We start from the raw sequence: 23,446 nt of genomic DNA, 5'->3' as shown, positions 1-23,446 counted from the left end.
TACAAACGAGAAAACTGAGGCACAGAGGAGCTAAGTAACTTGCGAAAGGTCAAAGACCTGAAAAGAGATAAAGCCAGGATACGAACCTAGACAGACTGAATTGAGAAGCTGAGTTCTTAACCACTAGTTTCTAAAGCTTCCAAAATGGAACTTAGCACTTTTTTCCCACCTTCCCTGTTGTTTAAAGCAAAAACCTCAGTTGCCCTCTATCTTATTCTCTCAAATTCCCTAATCTCCAATCTCCCCGTACTACCTTAGTTCACTTCTTACCAGTATGTTAAGTCACCTAACTGCGCTCTGCTATAATGCATATTCCTCGTGACAGCCATACCAGGCTTTCCAAATCGCAATTTGATCACGCTATTCTCAAGTTAATTCCTTTCAGTGGTTCGGATAACCTGTACAATGGTCCAAACTCCACATACAGCAGACAAGGCCCTTCACTATCCAGCCCCATTCATCCCTTTCAGCTCCACCTGGTATTTGCCTGTATAAACCACATTCCATATAAGCCAACGTTCTCGCAAATCTTTAATAAATACATTCGTAATCCCCTCAACGCTGAATATACTATTCTCTTTGGGATATCGACACAGTTCTTTATCTAGTAAATTCATATTATTCAAGTTTCAGGCCAAATGGCACCTTCCTTTGACCACAGTTAATAATAATCCTGTAATAGTTAATACTTGTTGAGCACATTTGTTTACTGTCAGGTATTACAAATCTTTTACAGATTTTAATACTCATTTAATCATTTCAACACCTATGAGGAAACGGAGGCAAAAGCGTTAGCACTTGCTGCCACTTCACTGTATGGACTTTAGGTATTTCCTTCCCCAAATTAAATTCCTGGTAGAATTTAATTTGGGGTAGAACTGCCCTCCTCGTCTTTGAAACAGCTCTGCCTGTATAGAGCCTGGCACACAACTAAAAACAGGAGGAGTTCAATAAACATCTCTTTACAAATGGCCAGAACTGTGCCTCCAGTTTCTTTTTTTTGTGTGTGTGTGTGTGTGCGTGTGTGTGCCTCCAGGTTCTAATGGCAGAGTTGGAAACTATTCCTGGCCATTAGCCCTCTAATATCTCCAGAGCATGCGAGGAGCAAAACAACCATGTTGTGTCTAGGAGAGTCCCATGTAAGCTTAAGGAATCCTCCAAGGATTTACCAAACGGTTCTGCTTAAGTATATACACATCCTCACACATACTACCAAGCTTTTTGCAAAGCTAACTTAAGTTTTTACAAATTTCCATGCACCAAGCAAGCATCAGAAAAATATCTGCTGGTCAACAACGACAACATTAAACCTTACATGTAAGAATTCTCAATAAAGGAATACGGAGCTTACTTTGATCTCTCAGAAAGTCGATTTCTGTAGCCATTTCGATAGAATTCAGTTTGGAGATTTCACCACCCTCACTTTCTTCAAGACAAAAATAAACAAAACCCCAACAGCACCACCATCACCAAAAAAGAAAAACCCCAGAACTCGCTGTTCGGGAAAACAAAACTAAAGCAACGCTCCGGAGGTTGTCAAGCACTCGGGCGGTGTAATCAGCATCCTACTCACGCGGCTTCCCCGCCGCGCCTTCTTCTCCCGAGTCCCAGCCCAGCCCCTCGCTCAGGCTACAGACTTCAGATTTCAGCTCTGCTGGGGACCCGCCAAGTGAATTTTGTTCCACCGCCACCCGAATCCCGGCCGGGTAAAACGGGGACGCGGATGGCTACAGGCGTCCCGCAGGTCACTCGGGGTCGTGTCGGGCCACTTAGGAGACAGCCGAAGGAGCCGCCAAGTAGCCGGGTGGCGGCGTCCTTGGAGGAGCGTCTGGGGTGCGGGGCTGACTCCAGGACGACGGGGAAACCCGAGGCCAGCAGCGGAAGTCCACTCGGCCCGCCCTGCGACTTTGAAACCGGTGCCCCGGACCGCTCCTTGGAGACGGTAACGCCGTCTGCGTCATCACGTGGACGTCCACGCTTACGCCATCGCGCTTCCTGGAGTCCTTGCACGCCATTGGCTATTTGTCAAGGTAAGGACCGAGCTGTGAGAACCTGGGGTAACAGCGGGTTGAGCCACTAGCGAGCCAGTGGGCGAGCTCGCTGGCTTGCGTGTTCCTGTGTTGGAGCCCGGTATTTGTGTATGTGTTTTTTAAAGAAAATCCTGAAGATGTAAACGCAGGTAGGGCATCTGATACATATGTTAAATGCTCCCAGGATCTCTGATACTTGGCACTTCTGGACTGGGAGAACCTGCTAGCCAAAGAGTGGGTGGAAAATAAGTAGATTTCTGCGGCTGGTGGCGGAACCCAGTTTGGAGGCTTCAGAGCCCACCGCCAAGGCTGACCCTCCCGAAGATTTTTGATTATGGGCTTGAACTCCAGCAGCTAAGTACGATCTTGCCTCTTTGGGTCTTTTAGAGGAAGGAAATAGCTGTTTAAATATTTAACTATATCAATAAGGCATATAGTTAAAGGCACTCCAAAGATTCTGCAAACTCACCAGTTATTTCTTTAGAATAACTTTGCTTCCTCGAAAAGAAGAAAAAAGTTACATTTTTTTTCCAGAAAAATAATAGGCAAAGCTGTATATTCAGGGGTAAATGACAATTTCCAGTATTAAAAATTGATTTTGTCTGGGTTTAAGCTTTATCTTAATTATGGGGGGAAATTTCAACACTAGCAGTGAAAATGTTAACTTGAAGCTAGCCACTAGAGTTAGTGCTTTTTAATACATTGTGTGTTTTGGGGCGCCTGGGTGGCTCAGTTGGTTAAAGCCTTTGCCTTTGGCTCAGGTCATGATCCCAGGGTCTGGGATCGAGTCCCGCATTGGGCGCTCTGCTCGGTGGGGAGCCTGCTTCCTCCTCTCTCTCTGCCTGCCTCTCTGCCTGCTTGTGATCTGTCTGTCAAATAAATACATAGAAATCTAAAAAAAAAAATAGATTGTGTGTTTTTATTGAAGTAGTTTCACTAAACAGATGAAGAGGTCCCTCCATTTGGCTTTCTCTTTAACAATTTAATTTTTCTTGTCCTGTATGCAGACTCTTACATAAAGGAAGTAATGTTAGCAGAATGTATTAAGAAATTTTTTAAATGTGTCCAGCTGTGTCCAAAGTCCTGAAGCTTTCTCCATGCTCACTACTGAGAGAATGAGGTGGTCCCTTCCTCTAAAGACTGGCTGTTACATATGGAGATATATCTAAAAATCATTTTTAAAAAAGTTTAGTTTTGTGTCCGTGAAGATTGAACTTGATCTGGTTTTTGGTGGCCATGAATTTAATACAAAAAATTTATTGGAAGGAGAGATTGAGTGAGCAAACTTCAACTCTTTTTTGAAGGTCATTGTATGACTTTTTTCATGAACTCCTCACTGACTTCCCAAGGGGCTTGCGTTTAAATTCTCCTACATTTAAATCTGTAATTGTCATACTGTAGTTTAATTTGGCACCAAACAGTTATAAACTTAATTCTATATTTACAGTGTAAGTTGGTAAGATACATTACTCTTGGTGAAAGCAAAGAGAACCTTCTGGATATAAATGGTGAATGGTCTTTCCATTGTGTAAAATAAATATCTGAAGTTGGAATTTTGTTTTTGTTTTTAAAGATTTTATGTATTTATTTGACAGAGAAATCACAAGTAGATGGAGAGGCAGGCAGAGAGAGAGGGAAGCAGGCTCCCCGCTGAGCAGAGAGCCCGATGCGGGACTCGATCCCAGGACCCCGAGATCATGACCCGAGCCGAAGGCAGCGGCTTAACCCACTGAGCCACCCAGGCACCCCTGAAGTTGGAATTTTTATCTCTGTACTTGAACTATTTGGCTTATATGGTCAAGTTCAATACAAACTACAGTTTTGGGATTTAAAGTTTGTTTGGGGAGCTGGTTTATAAGATTCTGCTGATTTTTGTATTTCAGTGGAGTTTTTTTGAAAATATTTTTCATTCTTATTAAACAAAATTGTTACGCTTCCACTCATCCTTTAAGTATTCCCTCTAGTGTTGCTTGCTTTTAAAGGTTCCTTTGTGTCCTCTACCCACTTTCCCAAGAAAGGTGTTTCCTTAATACTTCATGCTTCTTCCTTCAGTCAAAAATCATATTGTTTTGTAGTTTGTCTCCAGGCTCCAACAGAGTGCCTGGAACTTCAATGAGCATTCAGTAAATATCTGATGAAGGAATGAATTTAAAGAATTCAGTGGATGTGCTTGGAAAGTATCTATTAGTGTAACTGAGTACAAGGATGAGATGTGGGAGAAAAATTACTTAGTATGGGTTTAACTATGCTCGAGCCCCAATTTAATGTTTTTATGTTAGATATATTTCTTCAGTAGGAAAACTCCTGAAAATTGATAGCTTTTACTAATATTAATTTTTATAATAAATTGACATTGAGCACCCAGTACTATGTGGAAATTGTCATGAAGAATATAAAGTTGGAGATTTAAGCCAGGGTCAAAACCATATGAAACATTTCTCTGATGTCATCAAATGCCATAAAAAAGAGATTTTCAAAAAGCTCTTAATGATAACATAAATAAAAATAAATAAAAATAATGAAAATAAATAAAAATAAACACAATAGTTATGTTTATTTTAGTGGCACCTGGGTGACTCAGTCAGTTGTGTCCAACTCTTGATTTTAGCTCAGGTCATGATCTCAGGGTCCTGGGATCAAGCCCCACATGGGGCTCTGCATTCAGCATAGAGTCTGGTTGTCCCTCTCCCTCTGCTTTCTCATTTGCGTGCGCGCGTTCTCTCTCTCTCTCATAAATTAATTAATTAAATAAATAATTACATTTATTTTAACCAGCCAAGAGAAGCATGGCCTAGAAATTGGGAGCTCTCTTTTTAAGCTTGTCTTTTTTATTATTATAATTCTTATATAAAAATGATATGAAATCTCTCAGATTTTCATGTGTACAATTTAGCAGTCTTAACTATATGCACATTGTTGTACAGCAGATCTCTAGAACTCTTCCATCTTGCATGACTGAAACTCTATATCTCTTGAACAATAACTCCTTATTTCCCTCTCCCACCAAAAGTGATTTTTAGAAAACAAAAATCATAGTTTCGGTAAAATGAATACAAAAGCTATTTTCCCCCAAAGAGATTTTTAAAAGCGTGTTTTGAGTAAAATATATTTAGGCTGAGCCGTATGAAATTGTGATTTTCTTCAATTTCATATGGTATACTGTAATACTTTACCTGAACAATATTTGAATAATGGCTACATGCTAATGTAATATCTGCTCTTTCAGATCAGGAGAAAATTGTGATCACTTTACTTAAACATGTAGAATATGCATGGTATTCTGAGAGTAACTGTGAAGTTCAGGTGTAGTGACTCCTTGCCGAATTAAACCCACAGATCCTATAGACATTTTGGTAACTCTCAGCAACCAAAATACAGAGTGAGTCTATTACTTGGAAATACTGTAGTTCTGTAAATTATTACCTTTTCTTTAGAAGTGAGGGAATTCACAGTGCTTGGATAGATAAAATCTGACTTGTATGTGCCTCCCTGGGTGAGACTAATTGAAAAACAAAGGAGTCGTCCCTGAACACTGGGTCTCCTTTGAAGTTTCCTGGCTGAAAATGGCCAAATTCTTACTGCTGCTCAAGGTCCTCATCAAGGGAGTCAATATTTAGGTTTTGAAGAAAAACAAGCACCGGAGGTGGTCACGTACTTCACGAAATCCTTGCTTCCTCATCCTTATCACACGCTGCTTCATATGTTATTATCCTGACCATTAAAGTTACACTTTCTTCCTCACTTTGCGCTTACACCTGACGTATTGCTAAGACCCCAATAAAAGTGGAGACAAAATTTGGTACAAGGCCTTTCTCTGCTAGGGCTTCTCGTGCCCAGACCTCTCCTTTCTCCTGTTAAGGTGTATGGAGTAATCTTTTCATTCACCATCTGAGGGTTTGCTGGTCAGACTGGACAGAGAAGTTTAAAAGTTTATGTATGACTGTTTTATGAATTTACTTACCTTTAATCCTGTGTAGAAACAATAAGTTCACACTGTCTTGGGTGAAAGAGACACTAAATGAAGGAAAATAGGTTGATAAATGCTGAAGCTACTAGGATAAGTAAGACTGAACCAACCAGAACCATGTTGTACATCTCTGGAGCACTTAACCATATTTTATTATATCAAGGATCAGTTAGTCTATCCTGCCTTGCGTCTAGTTTTACATAGGAAAAGCACTTAAGAAACTTGTAATTTTAGTGATTTGAGACAGAGAAATATTTCCTTTTTTTTAATTTATTTTTTAAAGATTTTATTTATTTATTTGAGAGAGAGCATGAGCCTGATGAGGGGCAGAAGGAGCGGCAGATCTCTGCAGAGCAGGGAGCCCAATGTGGGACTTGATCTCAGGACCCTGAGATCATGACCTGGGCCAAAAGGCAGACTCTTAACTGACTAACTTAACTGAAAGGCATCTGAGAAATATTTTCTTTAAGCAAACCTACATATACTTTAATAATAATAGCTTATCTTTTCTGAGTATTTATTACATATATGCTAGGCACTATGCTAAACATATATATACACACACACACACACACACACACACATATACATACACACACAGTGTACAGTATGTATATAGGTATTATATATATATGTATCTCACTTACAAAATCCTTTTTACAGTAACTTGTTGATGATCATAAATGGAAAGTGCCTGAATTGGAATTTTAATCTAGGCATTAAAATGTCACAATCCTTAATCACTATGTATATGCCTCCCACTAGTCCCAGCAATGTAATATCATTTACATTTAGGGTAATATTGTTTACAGCCAGTGTAATATAATTAATTTACAGTTTTGCTTATATTGCCAGTTAACCTTTAGTTACATTAAGTGAATTATTGCTGTATGTGTTCTATTGTAATCCTAATAATTTATAGTTCATTTTAAGATTGTTACACAGTGTTTATATTACTGAATTACCCTTTCTTCTCCATCTAGAAAACCACTCAAGTTTCAGTGGAGTGATTGAGTTCAGATGTTTTCTGGTGGTCCTTTCACATTTTTCTTTCTTTTTTTTTTAAGCCTCCTTTTTTTCTTTATAAGATTTTATTTATTTATTTGACAGATCACAAGTAGGCAGAGAGGCAGGCAAAGAGAGATGGGGGGGAAGCAGGCTCCCTGCTGAGCAGAGAGCCTCATGTGGGGCTCTCTTCAGGACCCTGAGACTATAAACTGAGCTGAAGGGAGAGGCTTTAAGCCCCTGAGCCACCCAGGGTCGGGCAAAAACCCGGTAGAGTCGGCTTCAGTCCTCCAATCCCTGGCCCCAGCCTGTGTAGGCATGTGGGCGGAGCCTAAGGCTCTTCAGTCACCTCTGCAGAAAGCAGCGAGCTGAGTGGAGCAAGGTAAAGAACTTCCCCGTCTGTGTTCTCTTCTTGTTACACGTTGTTTCCTCAGTCATTACCTGCACTTTCACCTAGTCTTGTTAGCTTTTTCTCTGCTAACTTATTTTTCAGCAGCTTCTTTTGTTGGAAAAGTTTACTCCCGCTTTCCGTCTCACTTCCTCATTTCTCCATTTTTTTTAATAAGGTGAGGGTGCAGGTGGAAGCAGAATGCAAACTGAAAAATAATTACTGTAGGAAACTAAAGAATATTTCGTGAATAGAGGAATTTGGAAATTTTCCTTGTAAAACGTTGTGTTGAAAAAACATCTTTTCCATAACTTCCTAATTTTAACCTTTGTGGAACGTTTTTCGTCTCCTAGGCACTTAGGAGTTCTTTCTCATTTCTCTTCCTGTATTTCCTTCTATAAGGCCTTTCCATAGTACAGACAAGCATGAAAATAATTTAAAAATTGTGACTTTTTTGATGAAAGAGTAATTTGGAGAGTAGAGGTTAAAATGTGGAAAAACACAAATTAGCAATGAACATTCTTTTAAGAAAGTCTGAACAACCAGCATCAAAATTGTGTAATAGGCTGGTGATCACTTTGAATGAATATATTCCTTCAATAATATTCCCAGTATTCATTCTGACATTTCAGTAATGTTCAGCATATATAATATAGAGAAGAGGTATATTGCATACTCTGAGAGATCCAGCCATAAAATGGACTTTACAAAAATATATTTAAATTACTCATTTATTTTTTAATAGTGTCTATCATAATATAAAATCCAGGTAGTTTTGTTTTTAGTAACAACAGTTGAAAGTGAATCTCCCTTGCTCTGTTGTCTCAAGTAGATAATTCTCTCAAAAGAGGTAACCACTGCCATCACTGGTTTCTTGTATATGCTTCCTGAGATAGTGTATATTTTCACATGCATCGATGCAAATAGTCTTCTTTTTTAATAAAATAAATTCATACTTTTTGCACCTTGCTGTTTTCACTTAATACATTTTAGATATATAGAGAGCTGCTCCACTCTTTTTTAGCAGGTACATAGTAATTCATTCCATGATATAGCATAAATTCCTTACCATTCCTCTGCTGATGGGTATTTAAATTGCTTATGATATTTTGTTATTGTAGACAATGTCGCAGTGTATATCTTTATACTTATGTCATTTTGAATATGTGCACGTGTAATAACTCCTAGAACTAGAATTATTTAATCAAAGAAAATTTGCATTTTTTTGTTTTGATAGATTTTGAGGGATTGCTCTTCCCAGAGGCTGTACCAGTTATGTCCCAACAATAAGAACGTGATTGTTGGGGCGCCTGGGTGGCTCAGTGGGTTGAAGCCTCTGCCTTCAGCTCAGGTCACGATCCCGGAATCCTGGGATTGAGCCCTGCATCGGGCTCTCTGATCGGCAGGGAGCCTGCTTCCTTTCCTCTCTCTCTGTCTGCCTCTCTGCCTGCTTGTGATCTCTGTCTGTTAAATAAATAATTAAAAAAAAATTACTTGCTGACTGTTGATATTTAAAAAAAAAAAAAAGAACGTGATTGTTTTACTTGCTGACTGTTGATATTTAAAAAAAAAAAAAAAAAAAAGAACGTGATTGTTTCTCAGTCCTCATATCACAGCATGTTCTCAAGCTTTCCAGTTGGTGAAAATAGTAATTTATTGTTGTTTTAATTTGCATTTCTATCATGTGAGGTTGAAAATTTTGCATTTATTTTCTGTGAACTGTTTTTTCCCATTTTTCCACTGGGATATTGATCTTTTTCCTCATTGATTTCTAGGAGCACTTTAAACATTAAAGAAGTTACTGATTTGTCTGAAATACATGTTGCAGATACTTTTTCCCGAAACTATCTTTTGATTTTGTAATGGTGTGCTTTTCTTTTGGTGGGTGTAAGCAGACTTCTGCTTTCAGTTTTGTTATTTTTATGCAGCCAAATGTATCACTCTTTTCTTTTATGTCTTTTGGGTTTGGGGTTATATTTTAAAAGACTTTTCTACTCTAAGATCATCTTTAAAAATTCATTTTTTTAATTTGGTTTTTATTTGTAAATCTTGGACTCATTTAAAACTTAGTTTGGTATATAGATCCAACCTTATTAAATTGGACTACAAAATGAACTGATTGATAATAGACCTAGCTGCTTTAGCTACATGAGACTTGGTTGGTTAGCTACATGAGAAACAACTCTAACTCTCCATAGGCTTATACTTAATTTTCCTAGTACCTGGTATGGTACTCAAAAGAAGTGAGTAGTTAATAAACTTTTGATAAACTAAACTGAAAGAAAGTTTCTAGATATATCACCTTAGTTATTTATAGTTGTTTTGGTTGAAAGAGAGTGATACCACAAACACAGCTGATTTCTTAGAATCATGAAATTTTGGATCCAGAGACTAAGATGATTATTCACTTGACAAATAAATAATGAGTTCCTATTACTTACAGGCATTCTAGTTGGGAATGAGGAGACAATAAACAAATATTTCATGTGGTGTAATGCTGTGAATCAAAACAGAGCAATGTACAGGCAGTAGAGAATGACAGGAAATAGAGCAGGGGGTGCACACTAGCACAGGTCACAAAGGACATTTACAGTAGAATTGTCTTTACTTCATATGAGCACATGTGCAGACAAAAAAATTGAGAGGTCATGAGAATTAAGCTTCAGGAGACAGTTCTCAGTATCCCTGGGAAGTTGAAAGGAGAATCAGTTGATTCTGTCTAGGTCCAGGTTATCTTTAGATTACATTGTAAACTAATGGGCAGGTCTATACTTTTTAGGTTATATTTGTTATAAATATTATGCACACTTGGATTAACATAATTGTCTTTTAAGCAAATTAACAAATTTGTCATTCTAATAGGAAACTAAAACCATTTAATGCAATTAAAGCCAAAATTACATTCTACCCTTGGGCATGTCAGCCATGGCACTCCTCCAGGCTGATGGAAGTCTGGTCAATATTTCATATAGTAATTTTAAACACTACTCAAAAAAATCAGGGAAAAGGGCCAGTAGAAAGTCTTGAGGTATCAATACCTTATACTCTCAACCAGAGTAGCTATGCTTTTATATTTAATTTCTTCTTAACTTTCAGGTAAGATTACATTTTGAATTAATTTGAAGCTGTAAAATACACCTCACTCTGACCACACGTGTGCATGGAAATGACAGTCCATTTTTAGGATCCAATCACTGGATGTGCTTTAATTCCATGTGGACATAGAGATGATTGCCTTGAAGAGCCAGAAGTTGAAAATTCCCTAGTGGAAACCCTGCTAATTAAGATAGGGATCCTTTTAATGTGTACAGTATTTTTGTAGCTATGGTGGTTCTGTGGAGAATGAGTGAATCTATCAAAACTTCCTAGTTGCTAAATTATATTTTGCCAGGATTGTCAAGCTCCAAGTTAGGAGAATAGCATTTTCTCTCAGCATATTGGTATAAGAATCAGATTTAATCAGCTTTTCTAACATCTTGATTTATTCTTATTTCTTCCTGTATGCTTCAAGATGATACTTACTAGTACCAAAATTTGGGATAGAAGTTTAACCATTTATGTATGAAGAATGTGCTTTGATATTTCAACTAAAGAAAATCAGTTTATAGCAGCAATGGCCATGGTCACCAAACTGTGGAAAGAATCAAGATGCCTTTCAACAGACGAATGGATAAGGAAGATGTGGTCCATATACACTATGGAGTATTATGCCTCCATCAGAAAGGATGAATACCCAACTTTTGTAGCAACATGGACGGGACTGGAAGAGATTATGCTGAGTGAAATAAGTCAAGCAGAGAGAGTCAATTATCATATGGTTTCACTTATTTGTGGAGCATAACAAATAACATGGAGGACATGGGGAGATGGAGAGGAGAAGGGAGTTGAGGGAAATTGGAAGGGGAGGTGAACCATGAGAGACTATGGACTCTGAAAAACAACCTGAGGGTTTTGAAGGGGCGGGGGTATGGGAGGTTGGGGGAGCCAGGTGGTGGATATTAAGGAGGGCATGTATTGCATGGAGCACTGGGTGTGGTGCAAAAACAATGAATACTGTTATGCTGAAAAGAAATTTTTAAAAAAATGTTGGTTAAAAAAAAAAAGAATCAGTTTATTATTGAAGTTTTTATTCCGTATAAATCAGTATTAAGTTCTACAAAAATCAGAATCAATTTATACAATCCCAACACTCACTGTGCTTACTTTAATAATAAAGAATATAAATTACTAAATATATCCTCTTCTCAAATAATATTAGTTGCAAATGGGTTGTAATACCAGAATTATTTTAAAATTTTTGAGGTTATCAATTAAAATTTGTTAACATGTAGTAAAAATTAGGAAAAGCTATATACTTTAGAAAAAGGTTTTCAAAGATCTTGGATTCCTGTATAGGACAGAGCTTATATATTTGGATCTCCCAATGATTGGTACATAGTAGTATCTATTCATTGAAATAAATTTATCCAAAAGTTAACTTATTTGCAGTAAAAATAACATATGAAGCAAGGAAATGCATTCAAAGACTTCAGATAAGGGAAATTTAAGTCTGGAAATAGCATTGTTACTAATCAAGATTATCTTCTGAACAAGACATAAGGACCTCGTATGATTTGGGGACTCTACCACTCTTAAAAGGAGGTTTGCATCTCCTTGCAGATTCCTGAAATGTCTTCAGCTGGGAAAACATGACTACATTGATTCAGTTTCATGATTTGCCAACCATGTGACCTTGGACAAATCTGTTTCTTGATTTGTAATGAGGATAAAAACGGTTCCTCTGTAAGTTTGTTGTGAAATTAAGTGAGATAATGTTTATAGAATTCCTAATACATAGTGTTCAATAAAAAATGTAATTTTGGAGGTGCCTGGGTGGCTCAGTGGGTTAAGGCCTCTGCCTTCAGCTCAGGTCGTGATCTCAGGGTCCTGGGATCGAGCCCTGCATCGGGCTTTCTGCTCGGCAGAGAGCCTGCTTCCTCCGTCTCTCTCTGCCTGCCTCTCTGCCTACTTGTGATCTCTGACTGTCAAATAAATAAATAAATAATCTTTAAAAAAATGTAATTTTGTTACTAGAATGCTATGGATGTCTAGTTAATCCTTAGAGAAAAGGCAAAAATGCAAATACTGCTTGTATCAAATGTATTTAGTCTATTTCAAAGTTTAAATGATAATTCCATTCCCATTTTTTAATTGCGAGATAAAGGATTAACCAAACGTGGTCATTTAATATGTGAAATTTCAACAATTGAAGTAGCTAAGAAAATCTGTACCCTGAGAGCAAGGAAGACAATATTAAACTCTATTAACTTTGAAATGGCTGGAGTACCTCCTGCGCTGCTCCCACCCGAAGAAGAAAGGGTTTTAGCCAAAGAAACAAGTGTTAGCAGAAGTGCTTCTGATGACTTATAGAGTTATTTTTTTAATCAGATCGAATTTTATTAGAAAGATCTTGATTCCCAAGGGATTCCATAATTCAGACACCTGCACATTTTAGAATAAGAGACAAATGATGACATAGAAACTCATAATGCTTATAGTTATTAAGTATATGAACAGTGTCATCGGTGGACTTAATTACAGTTTTTAAAGACAAAGCACGAGAGATTTTGAACTGAGAAACAAACAGGGTTTTGGAGGGGAAAAGGGTGGGCGGTTGGGTGAGCCTGGTGGTGGGTACTGAGGAGGGCACGTATTGCATGGAGCATAAATAATGAATCTTGGAACATTGAAAAAATAAAATAAATGATTTTGATATACTCTTTACAAGGTAACTTGAGCTGGATCTAGACTTAGTTCTAAAGCTTTTAGGATCCAAAAACCTATTTTACAACAGAACTCCTGTCCATGGTTTGCCATTACACAAATGGCCTTTTGACTCTCAGAACCATGTTCTTGTCACTCTGCTGCCTTCCTGCCTGCTATTTGGCATTGAAATTTTCATTTCCAACTAAAGGAGACATTTGTAAAATGTTGAAGACTTTGTTTTATTCTTTTTTCCTTTAGAGTCTTCAGATGGATTTTAAAATTCAGTACACTTGGGATGGTTTTCCCGTGAAGCATGAGCCAGTGTTTGTCAGGCTGAATCCAGGTGATGGAGGAGTGATGATGGAAGTTAGTGCTCCATTTTTCAATGATCCTCCAGCCCCACTTGGAGAACCAGGAAAACCTTACAATGAACTGTGGAATTATGAAGGTAAGTGGAAGTACTCTATTTTACTGCAAACATAAATCTCTATAATAACCTCTCCTAGAACTATTATTTTATCTTACTGTAAGGAAGTGAGTGCTCTTACGAGCAACTGACTTGCGCAGTTTCTTCGGTTCTCTACCAATCGCTCATTCTTTTTCACCATCACTTATGTGACTTAAGCTATGTAACTAGAACACTGAAAAATGGCAATGACAAATCCAGATTTTTAAATTGCTGCCCTATTTCTTTCGTTTACTTCTGATACCTATTTTAAGGAGAGTTCAGCATTTCTGTTTTGTCTTTAAGTATCTTTGAATTGCTACTTTACCCTTATAAACCTTCTCTGTGGAAGTTTGGGGATGTTTTACTTATTATAGAAATACTGTCAGCCTTAATAGGAAATGCAGTTTTTATTTTATACTGGCAATTAATCTCACATGTCAAATGAAGGCTAAAGGACATGCCATAAAATTACACTGTGCCTGATTTGCTCTATGATCCCCTTCTAATGTATCATAATTAAGCTACCAAACTTATCTTTCTGAAATACTCTTTGATTCCACTCCTCACATGGCAAACCATAACTATCCCTGAGATAAAATTCAAACCCTTCCTTTAAGCTTTCAGAATACTCATAAATTGGGCTATCCTATTCAATCAAAAACTTTTTTAATATAAGAATGTTACATTAGTTTCAGGTTTACAACATAGTGGTTTGACAAGTCTTTACATTATGCTGTGTTCACCACAAGTGTAGCTACCATCAGTCTCCATAGCGCTGTTCCAGTACCACTGTCTATATTCCCTATGCTGTTACTTTTGTCCCTGTGACTTACTCATTCCATGACTGGAAGACTGTATCTCCCACTCTCCTTCATCCATGTTGCCTATCCCCCCTACCCTCTGTACCCCTCACTCTCCCCACCCCCGGCAGCCTTCAGTTTGTTCTCTGTATTTATGGGTTTATTTCTACCTTTTGTTTACTCATTTGTTTTGTTTTCTAGATTCAGTATGTAAGTGGAATCATATGTCAACCAAAAGCTTGACTTCTGAAAGGCTAATTGTCTTACTGTCCATGCATATTCTCACCCATGTACCTTTTCTCATTCTATTCACCATCCCCTGCCTCTCATGCACTTAGTTCAAGGTCTAAAATAGGTTTCATTTCTTTTAAAGAAAGCTTTGATGGTTCCTGTAGGCCATACTAACATCTGTATAGCATATATTTGTCAGTGTTAATTTTTATCATATGTAAAACATGTTATGTTTTACTGATACAGAACTTGTATATTCCAGCTACCTGCTGGTATAGACACTAGCGTGACTTATCTACCAGAGGTACCACAGACACCAAACTCAAGAAGTCCTAAACTCAACTCATCCAGTTCTTTCATAAACCTGCTTCTTTCCCCAGTTTCCCAAACACTATAATACATCAGTTTACTACATATAGAAATATGAGAGCTTTCCAAGATAAACTTTTCTCTCACTCTCCATATTTGGATTTATTTATGAGTCTTACCAGCTTCATCTCCTTAACATTTCTCTGATTTAGTTAGTACCTCTTCTTCATTCACACTCTCCGTACATAGGTTAAGCCTTTGTGATCTTTGACTTGGGCTAGTCAAAGCACCCTTTATGATCTTTTTACCCTTCGATCCATCCTTCACTTAGAAGCCAGAGTGATCGATCTAAAATGAAAATTCAAACTCATAATTCAGGTCCTTGCAAACCTTCTCAGGCTCCCTGTCCTCTCAGGATGGTTTCACCCTTCTTATTATGATCTTTATATAAGATTTTTCATGACCTAGCCCTTTATTCTCTTTGCAGCATTCCTTCTCTATGCATTGAAATGTTTGCCTAGGAAGACCGGACTGCTTGTAGTTCTTTAAGGGATGATATTTCCTAATCATGTACATTTGATTGCACTTCTCTTTCACCCTGGAATGTCCTTTCCATCATTCTTCTTCCCCCAATTCCAACTCATCTTTCAAGGTAGAGCTTAGATAGCACCCTCTCCAGGAATCCTTCCCTAAATCACTTTTTTGAGACAAGTGTCTGGTTTTTTTTTGGTGTGTGTTTGTAGCAGCAATCCATACCTCCTTCCCTCTTGGTATTTTTATTAAGAGTATCCACTTGGTGGGTTAAATGTCTGCTTTTGGGTCAGGTCATGATCCCAGGGTCCTGGAATTGAGTCCCGCATCAGGCTCCCTGCTCTGTGGGGAGTCTGCTTCTCCCTCTCCCCCTGCCCCACTCCTGCTTTCTCTTGCCATCTCTCTCTCTCTCAAATAAAAAAATAAAATATTAAAAAAAATTCAACTGTATATTTGATTGTAATGACTGCATTATATTCTATTGCATGGAATATATGAATTCCATAACTTACTTAACAGCTCTCCTATGTAATAGTTTTATTTATATCATAGGAAATAACCATGTAGATCATTCTCTATTTTTGAGCAATACTTAGATGAATAGCATTATACTTACTTTTCCCAGTTCTCTGATTATTTCTTAAGATTAAATCCTAGAAGAAGATAACTGGTTCAAAGTCTGTGTAATAACATTTGTTTCTTTAAGAACCTCACCCAACACTAGGCTTTATTAATATTTTTAATCTTAGGACAATCTGATATGGAAAAATTGGTGATTTATTTTTTATGTATTTCTTCTTCCAGGCAATGTGTATTTATTTGCTTTTCCCCTTTTCTTATGAGATAGAATTATAGTTAAAAATAATGAGTTAATTCACTTTATACTCTAAAAAAATAATTTATTATTGAAGTAAAATTAAATTTCTTGGTATGTCTTCTCTCTGTTTTCAAAAGTTGTGGAAGCATTTTTCTTGAATGACATAACTGAACAGTATTTAGAAGTTGAACTTTGTCTGTAAGTATAAAATTTTTTCTAACTCACAGCTTCATAATTTGAATATAGTTAATTTCTAGTTATAAATTATATGGTTCATGGTAAAAGCTCGACCAAAAGGAAGAATTCTAATCTGAATTATATATACTTCTTTATTCTCAAGTAAAACATATTTTATAAATGTTTGAAAATATTACATTGATACTGTTTTCGATTCACTAATGTGGTTGGTTTTCTAATAAATTGAAAGTTTTTTTGTAAAATGAAAAATCATTATAAATAACAGAAACTGTCTCTCATTACTTATTATGAAATTTACATCATTATGAATTACCTATTCAGAAATAAAGGGAGATATAAATACAATGAATTGAACTAGTTTCTTTTAAGGAATTTTTTTAAATAACTAGATTAAACTTAAATTTTATGTGTTGCATAATTATATAATTATGTATTCTTTCCTTTATTCATCATTCATTTGTTGAGTGTATACTACATCACTTTGTCTTCAGTGCCAGGGATAAAAATTAAATGACACATAGTTTTTTTAGACTTATTAAAAATATTAATCTTGGATTCTTTTGCTCAAATTTAACCAGTCATTTGGGAACCCTGTTTACTTTGTTTACTTTACTCTTTTCCCTACATATGTGAAAAAGTAAATTTATGCCTACTTGTTATCTACATGATAACAAATTCTAAATTAGTAAAATATTTAGTAATGAAATATTTCTTTTTATTGCCACTTTTCATTTTAAATGACCTTTAAATACCTTTCAGTATCTAATATTCGGTAGCCTCTGTCCCTTTGCAGGGTGGACAGAGTCCCAAACAGTTGATTTAAATATTTTAGGTATCATTTTCTTTTCCCTTAGTTTGATTTCTTGCTAATTCTAATGTGGAAAGCATAGCTGTTAATAATTATATTTTTGAGAATAATCATATATCTTTGTCACCTTTTAACTAACATGCCAGGATCTTTTATTGAAAAATATGACTTAACTGTCTTGTGAGGTAAGAAAACTTCAACTGCTGTGTGATTATTTTCATCAAACAGGTGAAAAAGCTAAGGCAAATAGGTTTATTACTTGTCTAGAAAGCGGTTAAGAACTTGGATATGTTAGAATTCTAGTTTTATCCTTAGTTTTAATTTCGTTAGATGATAATATCAGTTTATTTTCACAAAGTGAAAATGGATGAATAGGATAATTAGATTCTCTTTTGTTTTAAAATTATGTGATAAACATGTATAAAATTAATAACTTAAAACTATATTTTTAAGTTACATTATTAGTAAGTTTAAAAATCTGTAGAGTAGTGTGGTTTCATATATTACGGGACAGTTATCAATCAATTATTATGGTTTTGCTTCTGACAATGAACTCCTGTGACAGTTAATTAACCTCTGGGAAAGCAACATGAAGAATATTGTTGTTTTGATTTGCAAGGACTTTTATCCCTCCTAGGATATTCTTTTTTTTTTTTTTTTCCTCCTAGGATATTCTTAAAGTTGCATAATAATAATAAAAATAAGAAGAGAACTTTTAAATGAAAAATAATAATTGTCTTCTGTTAGAATAGTTTACTGAAGGGAAGTCTTTCCTAAAAGATCACAACAGAGCATCTGAGTAGAAATGTTCAGTCTTTTCCACTGACGGTAAATTTGCTTCATATAATTACTTAAAATTCTTTGATTCTAACTGACCTGATTAATCCCAATTATGCTTTCTTAATAGAATTTCACATGAGGTTATATTTTGTTTATCTTGAAAAATGTGTCACCAGTGTCTGAAACTAATGGTAAAAAGCAGGAAAATACAAGAGGCAGGCAGGTTGAGGACAGTTGTGCAAGAGAATAGATACAAATTAAAATCTTCAACTTGTTGACCTGTAGTAGACAATCTATGTTTTTATTTTCTATCTTCCTAATGAGCTTCAGATAATTTTTTTTTACCCCCACGGAAGTAACCTTTAGTAAAGTTATTGGACTCAGACTTTGAAATTGGTGCCAGCTTCTCCTAGAGTACATATTTTTTGAAATGGGCTTTATTATGAGTACCGGATACTATGGTACCCCCCACCCCTTTTTCATACTCTGTACCATCTAACCAGTTGAAGTATTTTTTTAAATAAATTCTTATTTACAGAATATTAAAAGCATTCTGGACATGTGTAGCTTTATGCATTTCACTGCAGTTGTCTGAAAAATGTTAAACTCAAAGATGGTATTTCTAAGTAACTGAGCCCACTAGTCCTCCCTTTAATTATCCATTATTCATTTGCATCTTTTAATTATTTGGAAACTGAGTTATAAGCACATATTGCAGATATGAAGGAAAGTAAAGAAGGTAACATTTGTTTCTTTCAAACGCTCATGAAAAATTTTAATTTTGACAGTCATGGACAACATTTGGTACTCTTACTCTCTGGAAGAAGAAATGTCTGGAAAGTAAGTAAATAAAAATATTAGAAAAAATTCTTAAATGTAATCTTTAAGATACATATGTAAAAGATATATATCTTAAATAGAATGTTTAAAATATAAATCTGAATTTACCTTATGTGTTTCACATGTTGTTTCTGTAGCAAGAACTTGCTCTGTCATACAAAGTGTCTAGAGGAGAGACAAAATGGGAAGGCAGAGCTTATCTTCCTTGGAGTTATTTTCCACCAAATGTGACAAAATTCAATTCATTTGCAATTCATGGATCAACAGATAAAAGAAACTATGAAGCTCTTTACCCGATACCTCAACATGAACTGCAACAAGGACAAAAACCTGATTTGTAAGTAGAAATTAAATGAAGATAGGTTCCAACTCTGAGTTTTTGGTAAAGTAATTATGGGTAGAACTGTAGTAACATTTTTCACTCCAAGAAAACATATGTGTTCAAATATCTAGTAGAGTCATATGTTCCCTGATGGTCCTCAGTAAATACTTGACAGACTGACTTTGGACAGACATAGTCTCTCTTACTGCTGTCAGTAGAGCACTTATATTTCCATAGTGGTATGAGAAAAGTCTTGCTTAGTGAGTATTGCAACAGCAAGTATCAAAATATTGTTGCAAATTCATTTATGATTCCTTTCAGAGTTAAATGGCCAGAGACATCTGTGTTCTGGTATGAGTAAAGGGTTAATAAAGCCTTTCTTGCTGTTTGAGAATGTGATCTTCAGTTAACTTTCTAGCTTACTTCCTCTGGTAACCTCATAAAGATAAAAATGTCAACTGTATTTCTAGGCAATTTTGCCTGTCATAATAATGACCCTTAATTGGTGAATTGGTTCTGATCTGAGAGGAATTATGAATAAACTTTGAGTACCTGATAGGGGCAGCATGTCTTTGGGATTTCCTTTTAGAAGTCTTGTTTCCCATGGGGATGTTAGAAACTGTAATAGTGGAGTTGTTAGCACAAGAGATATTGGCTCCTGTGGCACAGCAGGCATGTAAGCTAAGGTATCTCCTATACTTCCTCAGTTTGAGTCTTAGCTCTTTGCACCTGAAGCTGTCACTTAAGGAGAATGTAGCTCCTGGCCAGCTTTCTATGTGCTTCAAGGACTGCTGTAAACACAGTAAAGGCAAATGCTTTACTGGGGAAAAGCTGAGATTCCTGCTCTGTATCTCTCTGGGTGTGCTTGGTGGCCAGTCTGGTGAGTTTGCCTGTTTACGAGAGCCTAACAGAGATATCCTGGTGAGCTTTGTGCCATGGTAGACTGACTTCCTGCCTTTTTACCTTTAGAAAGTGCTATACTGTCCTTCTCCCTGTAGCTTTCTCCTTCCTGTTATGCTCTTACTTCACTCACTTTGCCTTTATCTTTTCTAGTCCATTCCTTTATTCTGCCTGACACACATTTCCCTTTGCTTTTGTCCCCAGTCCTAACCCTTTTTCTTATCCTTCCCTTTTGCTTTTCTCTTCTTGCTACCTCTTATCCATCTCTGTTATTTCCCTAACCTCTTTTATTGTTTTAATTTTTAAAAACTTGAAGTATAGTTGATACACAATGTTACATTAGTTTCAGGTGTACAAAATAATGATTCAACAAATCTATATACTACTCTATGTTCACAACTGTAGCTACCATCAGTCTCTGCACAATGAATGCTGTTATAATACCATTGAGTATATTCCCTAGGCTGTACTTTTTATCCCTGTGACCTATTCATTTCATAACTGGAGGTTTCCTTAACTTCTTAATTCTGGATTGATAGTGTGACTTTAAACCAGGTTCAGCCTGGTTCAATCTGGTCAGGGTAGCAGAATGGGACAGGAATCCAAATGCAACTTACTCAGGGCCCTTAAAACAAGATGGCTTGTTTCTCTGGTTCTTCACCAGCTAATGCCTTCCTGTATTCAGGCTTCTCATTTATAAGTTATTGGAGACTTACCCTAGATGAAAGTATGAGTATACCATTGTTCAAGGTAGAGTCAAGGTAGAGTCTGCTGTGCAGAATGATTTCCTGCACAGCTGAGACCCACTGTAACATTTAGTTAAGCCTTTGTCTCCTCATTAAGTCACAATACTTAAATGGTTTTCCTAGAAAGAAAATAAGTAGGATTAAATCCTTTTTACATTCACCTCTCTTACTTTGGCAAAGTACTCAATCCTTTAAGTTACAGAGCTGAACTTTAAAATGATTTTCTATATAGCATAGAAAGTGTATAAAAATTAGAATGCAAAAGCATCTCTAAGGGTATAATACTTGTTTAAGGCTAGATAGAATCAGTCAGGTTTTGAGGGTTGATTTTTAATTCTTCCCTCAGCTGTGAGGGAGCTTTTCTAGAATTAAGAGTGTTTTGAAATGTGGGCGAATTTCAGAGCTGAATGTTTGATAGCAAGAGTGAGAAAGTTTTACACTTAGAATTCCTCTTACCTTTGATATTTTTATAATGTTGTTCTGTCACAAATGTGACAAATAAATAGCCCTTCAGGACAACTATTTTACAAATGCATAATTCATTTCAGTTCCCACCTTCTTTTTCTTTGTGTTTAGCCATCATCTGGAATACTTCAAGCCTTTCAGTTTTAATACACTGCTTGGAGAAGAATGGAAACAACCAGAATCAGAGCTGTGGTTAATAGAGAAACCTGATGTATAGGAGTATAGTAGATGACCATATCAATCATTTCTTCTCTGTATCTTTTAAGGTAAACCAACAATATGTATAATCTTTTTAATCATGATACCGCCAGTACACTTCAAGAACAACTATTTTCATAGAGATCAGTGAAAATAGAGTATCTTTGTAGCACGTTGTATATGAATTAACAAGAAAATAGAAAGTTTGTAGGTGACGTTATCTAGAAAGTGAAAATGTTTCTCAGAGTCATTCAGTCTAGGAGCCATCATGTTCTATCTGCTTTGCATTTCCATCACCCCAGATATCCCTGACTCTATCAACCAACACTGTTATTTCTCTTTCTACCTCCCTAAACCTTAGCCAGCCTGACACTGAAACATCTTATTTGTGCATTTTTTTTTTATTTGTGCATTTTTTTAAAGTTCCATGTAACATACAGTAATTCTTTACTGGGAATCTTCTGTGCATTCTTGAAGTAGATTGAAAACAATGACCTATTTCAGATAAGCAGGACATCCACATCTGTTAAGGCATCATTAAGATACATATGTATATAACCAGCTGTTTTTCATGTCTTGAGATTATTTTTATTCTGTAGAAGGAAATGGAATGAAGTAGTCTTAAATTTGGGCAGCAGGTTCTACTTTCATTTACAAACAGATGACATTTTCTTAATGCTGTTAAACCAGATGCCAAAATATTATCACTTTATTTTATAAACATCAAACACTCCTGGTCTAGAATTTTTCAAATTTTGTGTTGTGATATAATTCAGTGTTTAAAGCCATCTAGTACATCATCTATGAATTTCTCCACCAAACCTGGTCCTTCACTAGCATTCTTAACTCAGAGGCTAGCAGTCTTTCAGGAGAACATTTTTTTAAAGAACTTTTATTACTTGTACAGAATACCTAGTTGTTTACTCAACAATATAATTTATCCTCTTGTTTTTTACTAACAGAACCTGAATTTTTAGGGTCATTACACAAGAACATTTTTCCAGATTCCTTTGCAGATAGAAATGATATGCAAAAACACTTCAGGTTAATGAGATGTGAGTATGCAGTGTTAGGTGGAACTTCAAGAAAAGATGTTTTAAAGATGAAAGATTCAGCTGCCTTACATGTTTTACTTTTTGTCCTTTGCCCTCCTCTTACTTTTTCCTGCATTGCATAATTCAAACCTAGCTATATTGTATCAATGAGGAGACAGTCCAGGTTCCCCTGAGCAGTAAGGCAAAGGGCCTGTGTTCTAAACAGTGCAGTAGAGTAATGTATCATATCTGGACTGCCTACCTATAGATTTCTTTACAAAGGAGAAAATAAGCTGCCTAATTTGCTATTCCAAATTGATCTATAGATTCAATACAATCCCAGTTGAAAATCACAGGCCACTTTTTTGGAGAGTATAAATTGACAAACTGACTCCAATTTTATATGGAACGGCAAGGGACCTCAAAATAGCCAAAACAATTTTGAAAAAGAACAAAGTTGGAGGACTTATACAATCTGACTTCCAAACTTACTACTAAGCTTCAATAATAAAGACGTTGTAACTTTGGCATAGATTTAGACAAATACATCAATGTAACAGAATAGAGAAACCAGAAAGAGAACAATATGCAGTTCTTTTGATTTTTTTTTTTTTATAAACATATAATATATTTTTCCCCCAGGGGTACAGGTCTGTGAATCGCCAGGTTTACACACTTCACAGCACTCACCATAGCACATACCCTCCCCAATGTAAATAACCCCATCCCCTTCTCCCAACCCCCCTCCCCCCAGCAACCCTCAGTTTGTTTTGTGAGATTTAGAGTCACTTATGGTTTGTCTCCCTCCCAATCCCATCTTGTTTCATTGATTCTTCTCCTACCCCCTTAAAGTTCTTTTGATTTTTGACAAAGGTGCCAATGTA

General features: G+C 36.3%; 2 protein-coding genes across 9 annotated transcripts in view; one reads left to right on the top strand and one right to left on the bottom strand.

Moving 5' to 3' along the window:
* The window catches only part of SCLT1 (sodium channel and clathrin linker 1), a 193,638-nt gene extending 191,708 nt beyond the window's left edge, over window positions 1–1,930 (bottom strand). For all 7 annotated transcript variants that reach the window (XR_006386785.1, XM_044268234.1, XM_044268233.1 and 4 more), the window contains exon 1: window positions 1,352–1,930. Coding sequence is in view for 6 of the 7 variants with exons in the window: in XM_044268234.1 (XP_044124169.1) it covers window positions 1,352–1,385 (34 nt within the window). In the remaining variant the exon portion in view is untranslated. The remainder of the gene's footprint in view (window positions 1–1,351) is intronic.
* A 114-nt stretch (window positions 1,931–2,044) lies between these two features.
* C11H4orf33 (chromosome 11 C4orf33 homolog) lies at window positions 2,045–23,230 on the top strand. 2 transcript variants are annotated; one of them, XM_044268231.1, is made up of 6 exons: window positions 2,045–2,179; window positions 13,394–13,583; window positions 16,409–16,469; window positions 18,846–18,897; window positions 19,035–19,234; window positions 21,442–23,230. In XM_044268231.1, the coding sequence occupies exons 2-6, from the start codon at window positions 13,403–13,405 to the stop codon at window positions 21,545–21,547; spliced, it is 600 nt and encodes a 199-aa protein (XP_044124166.1). In that variant the 5' UTR covers window positions 2,045–2,179; window positions 13,394–13,402; the 3' UTR covers window positions 21,548–23,230. The 2 variants fall into 2 exon arrangements, with proteins under 2 accessions (XP_044124166.1, XP_044124167.1); XM_044268232.1 differs by lacking the exon at window positions 2,045–2,179 and adding an exon at window positions 7,317–7,384.
* Window positions 23,231–23,446: the final 216 nt, after the last annotated feature.

This window comes from Neovison vison, chromosome 11, assembly GCF_020171115.1.
Source record: "Neovison vison isolate M4711 chromosome 11, ASM_NN_V1, whole genome shotgun sequence".
Taxonomy (NCBI): Eukaryota; Metazoa; Chordata; class Mammalia; order Carnivora; family Mustelidae; genus Neogale; species Neogale vison.
Note: the sequence above shows the minus strand (reverse complement) of the source record. Positions and strands in the feature narration are given on the sequence as shown.

Excerpts from the sequence above, each read along its gene's own strand:
- C11H4orf33 (XM_044268231.1), top strand. The coding sequence starts at position 13,403 with ATGGATTTTAAAATTCAGTACACTTGGGATGGTTTTCCCGTGAAGCAT. Across the intron at positions 18,898-19,034 it reads GAAGAAGAAATGTCTGGAAA|CAAGAACTTGCTCTGTCATA; the intron begins GTAAGTAAATAA and ends TTGTTTCTGTAG. Across the intron at positions 19,235-21,441 it reads CAAGGACAAAAACCTGATTT|CCATCATCTGGAATACTTCA; the intron begins GTAAGTAGAAAT and ends CTTTGTGTTTAG.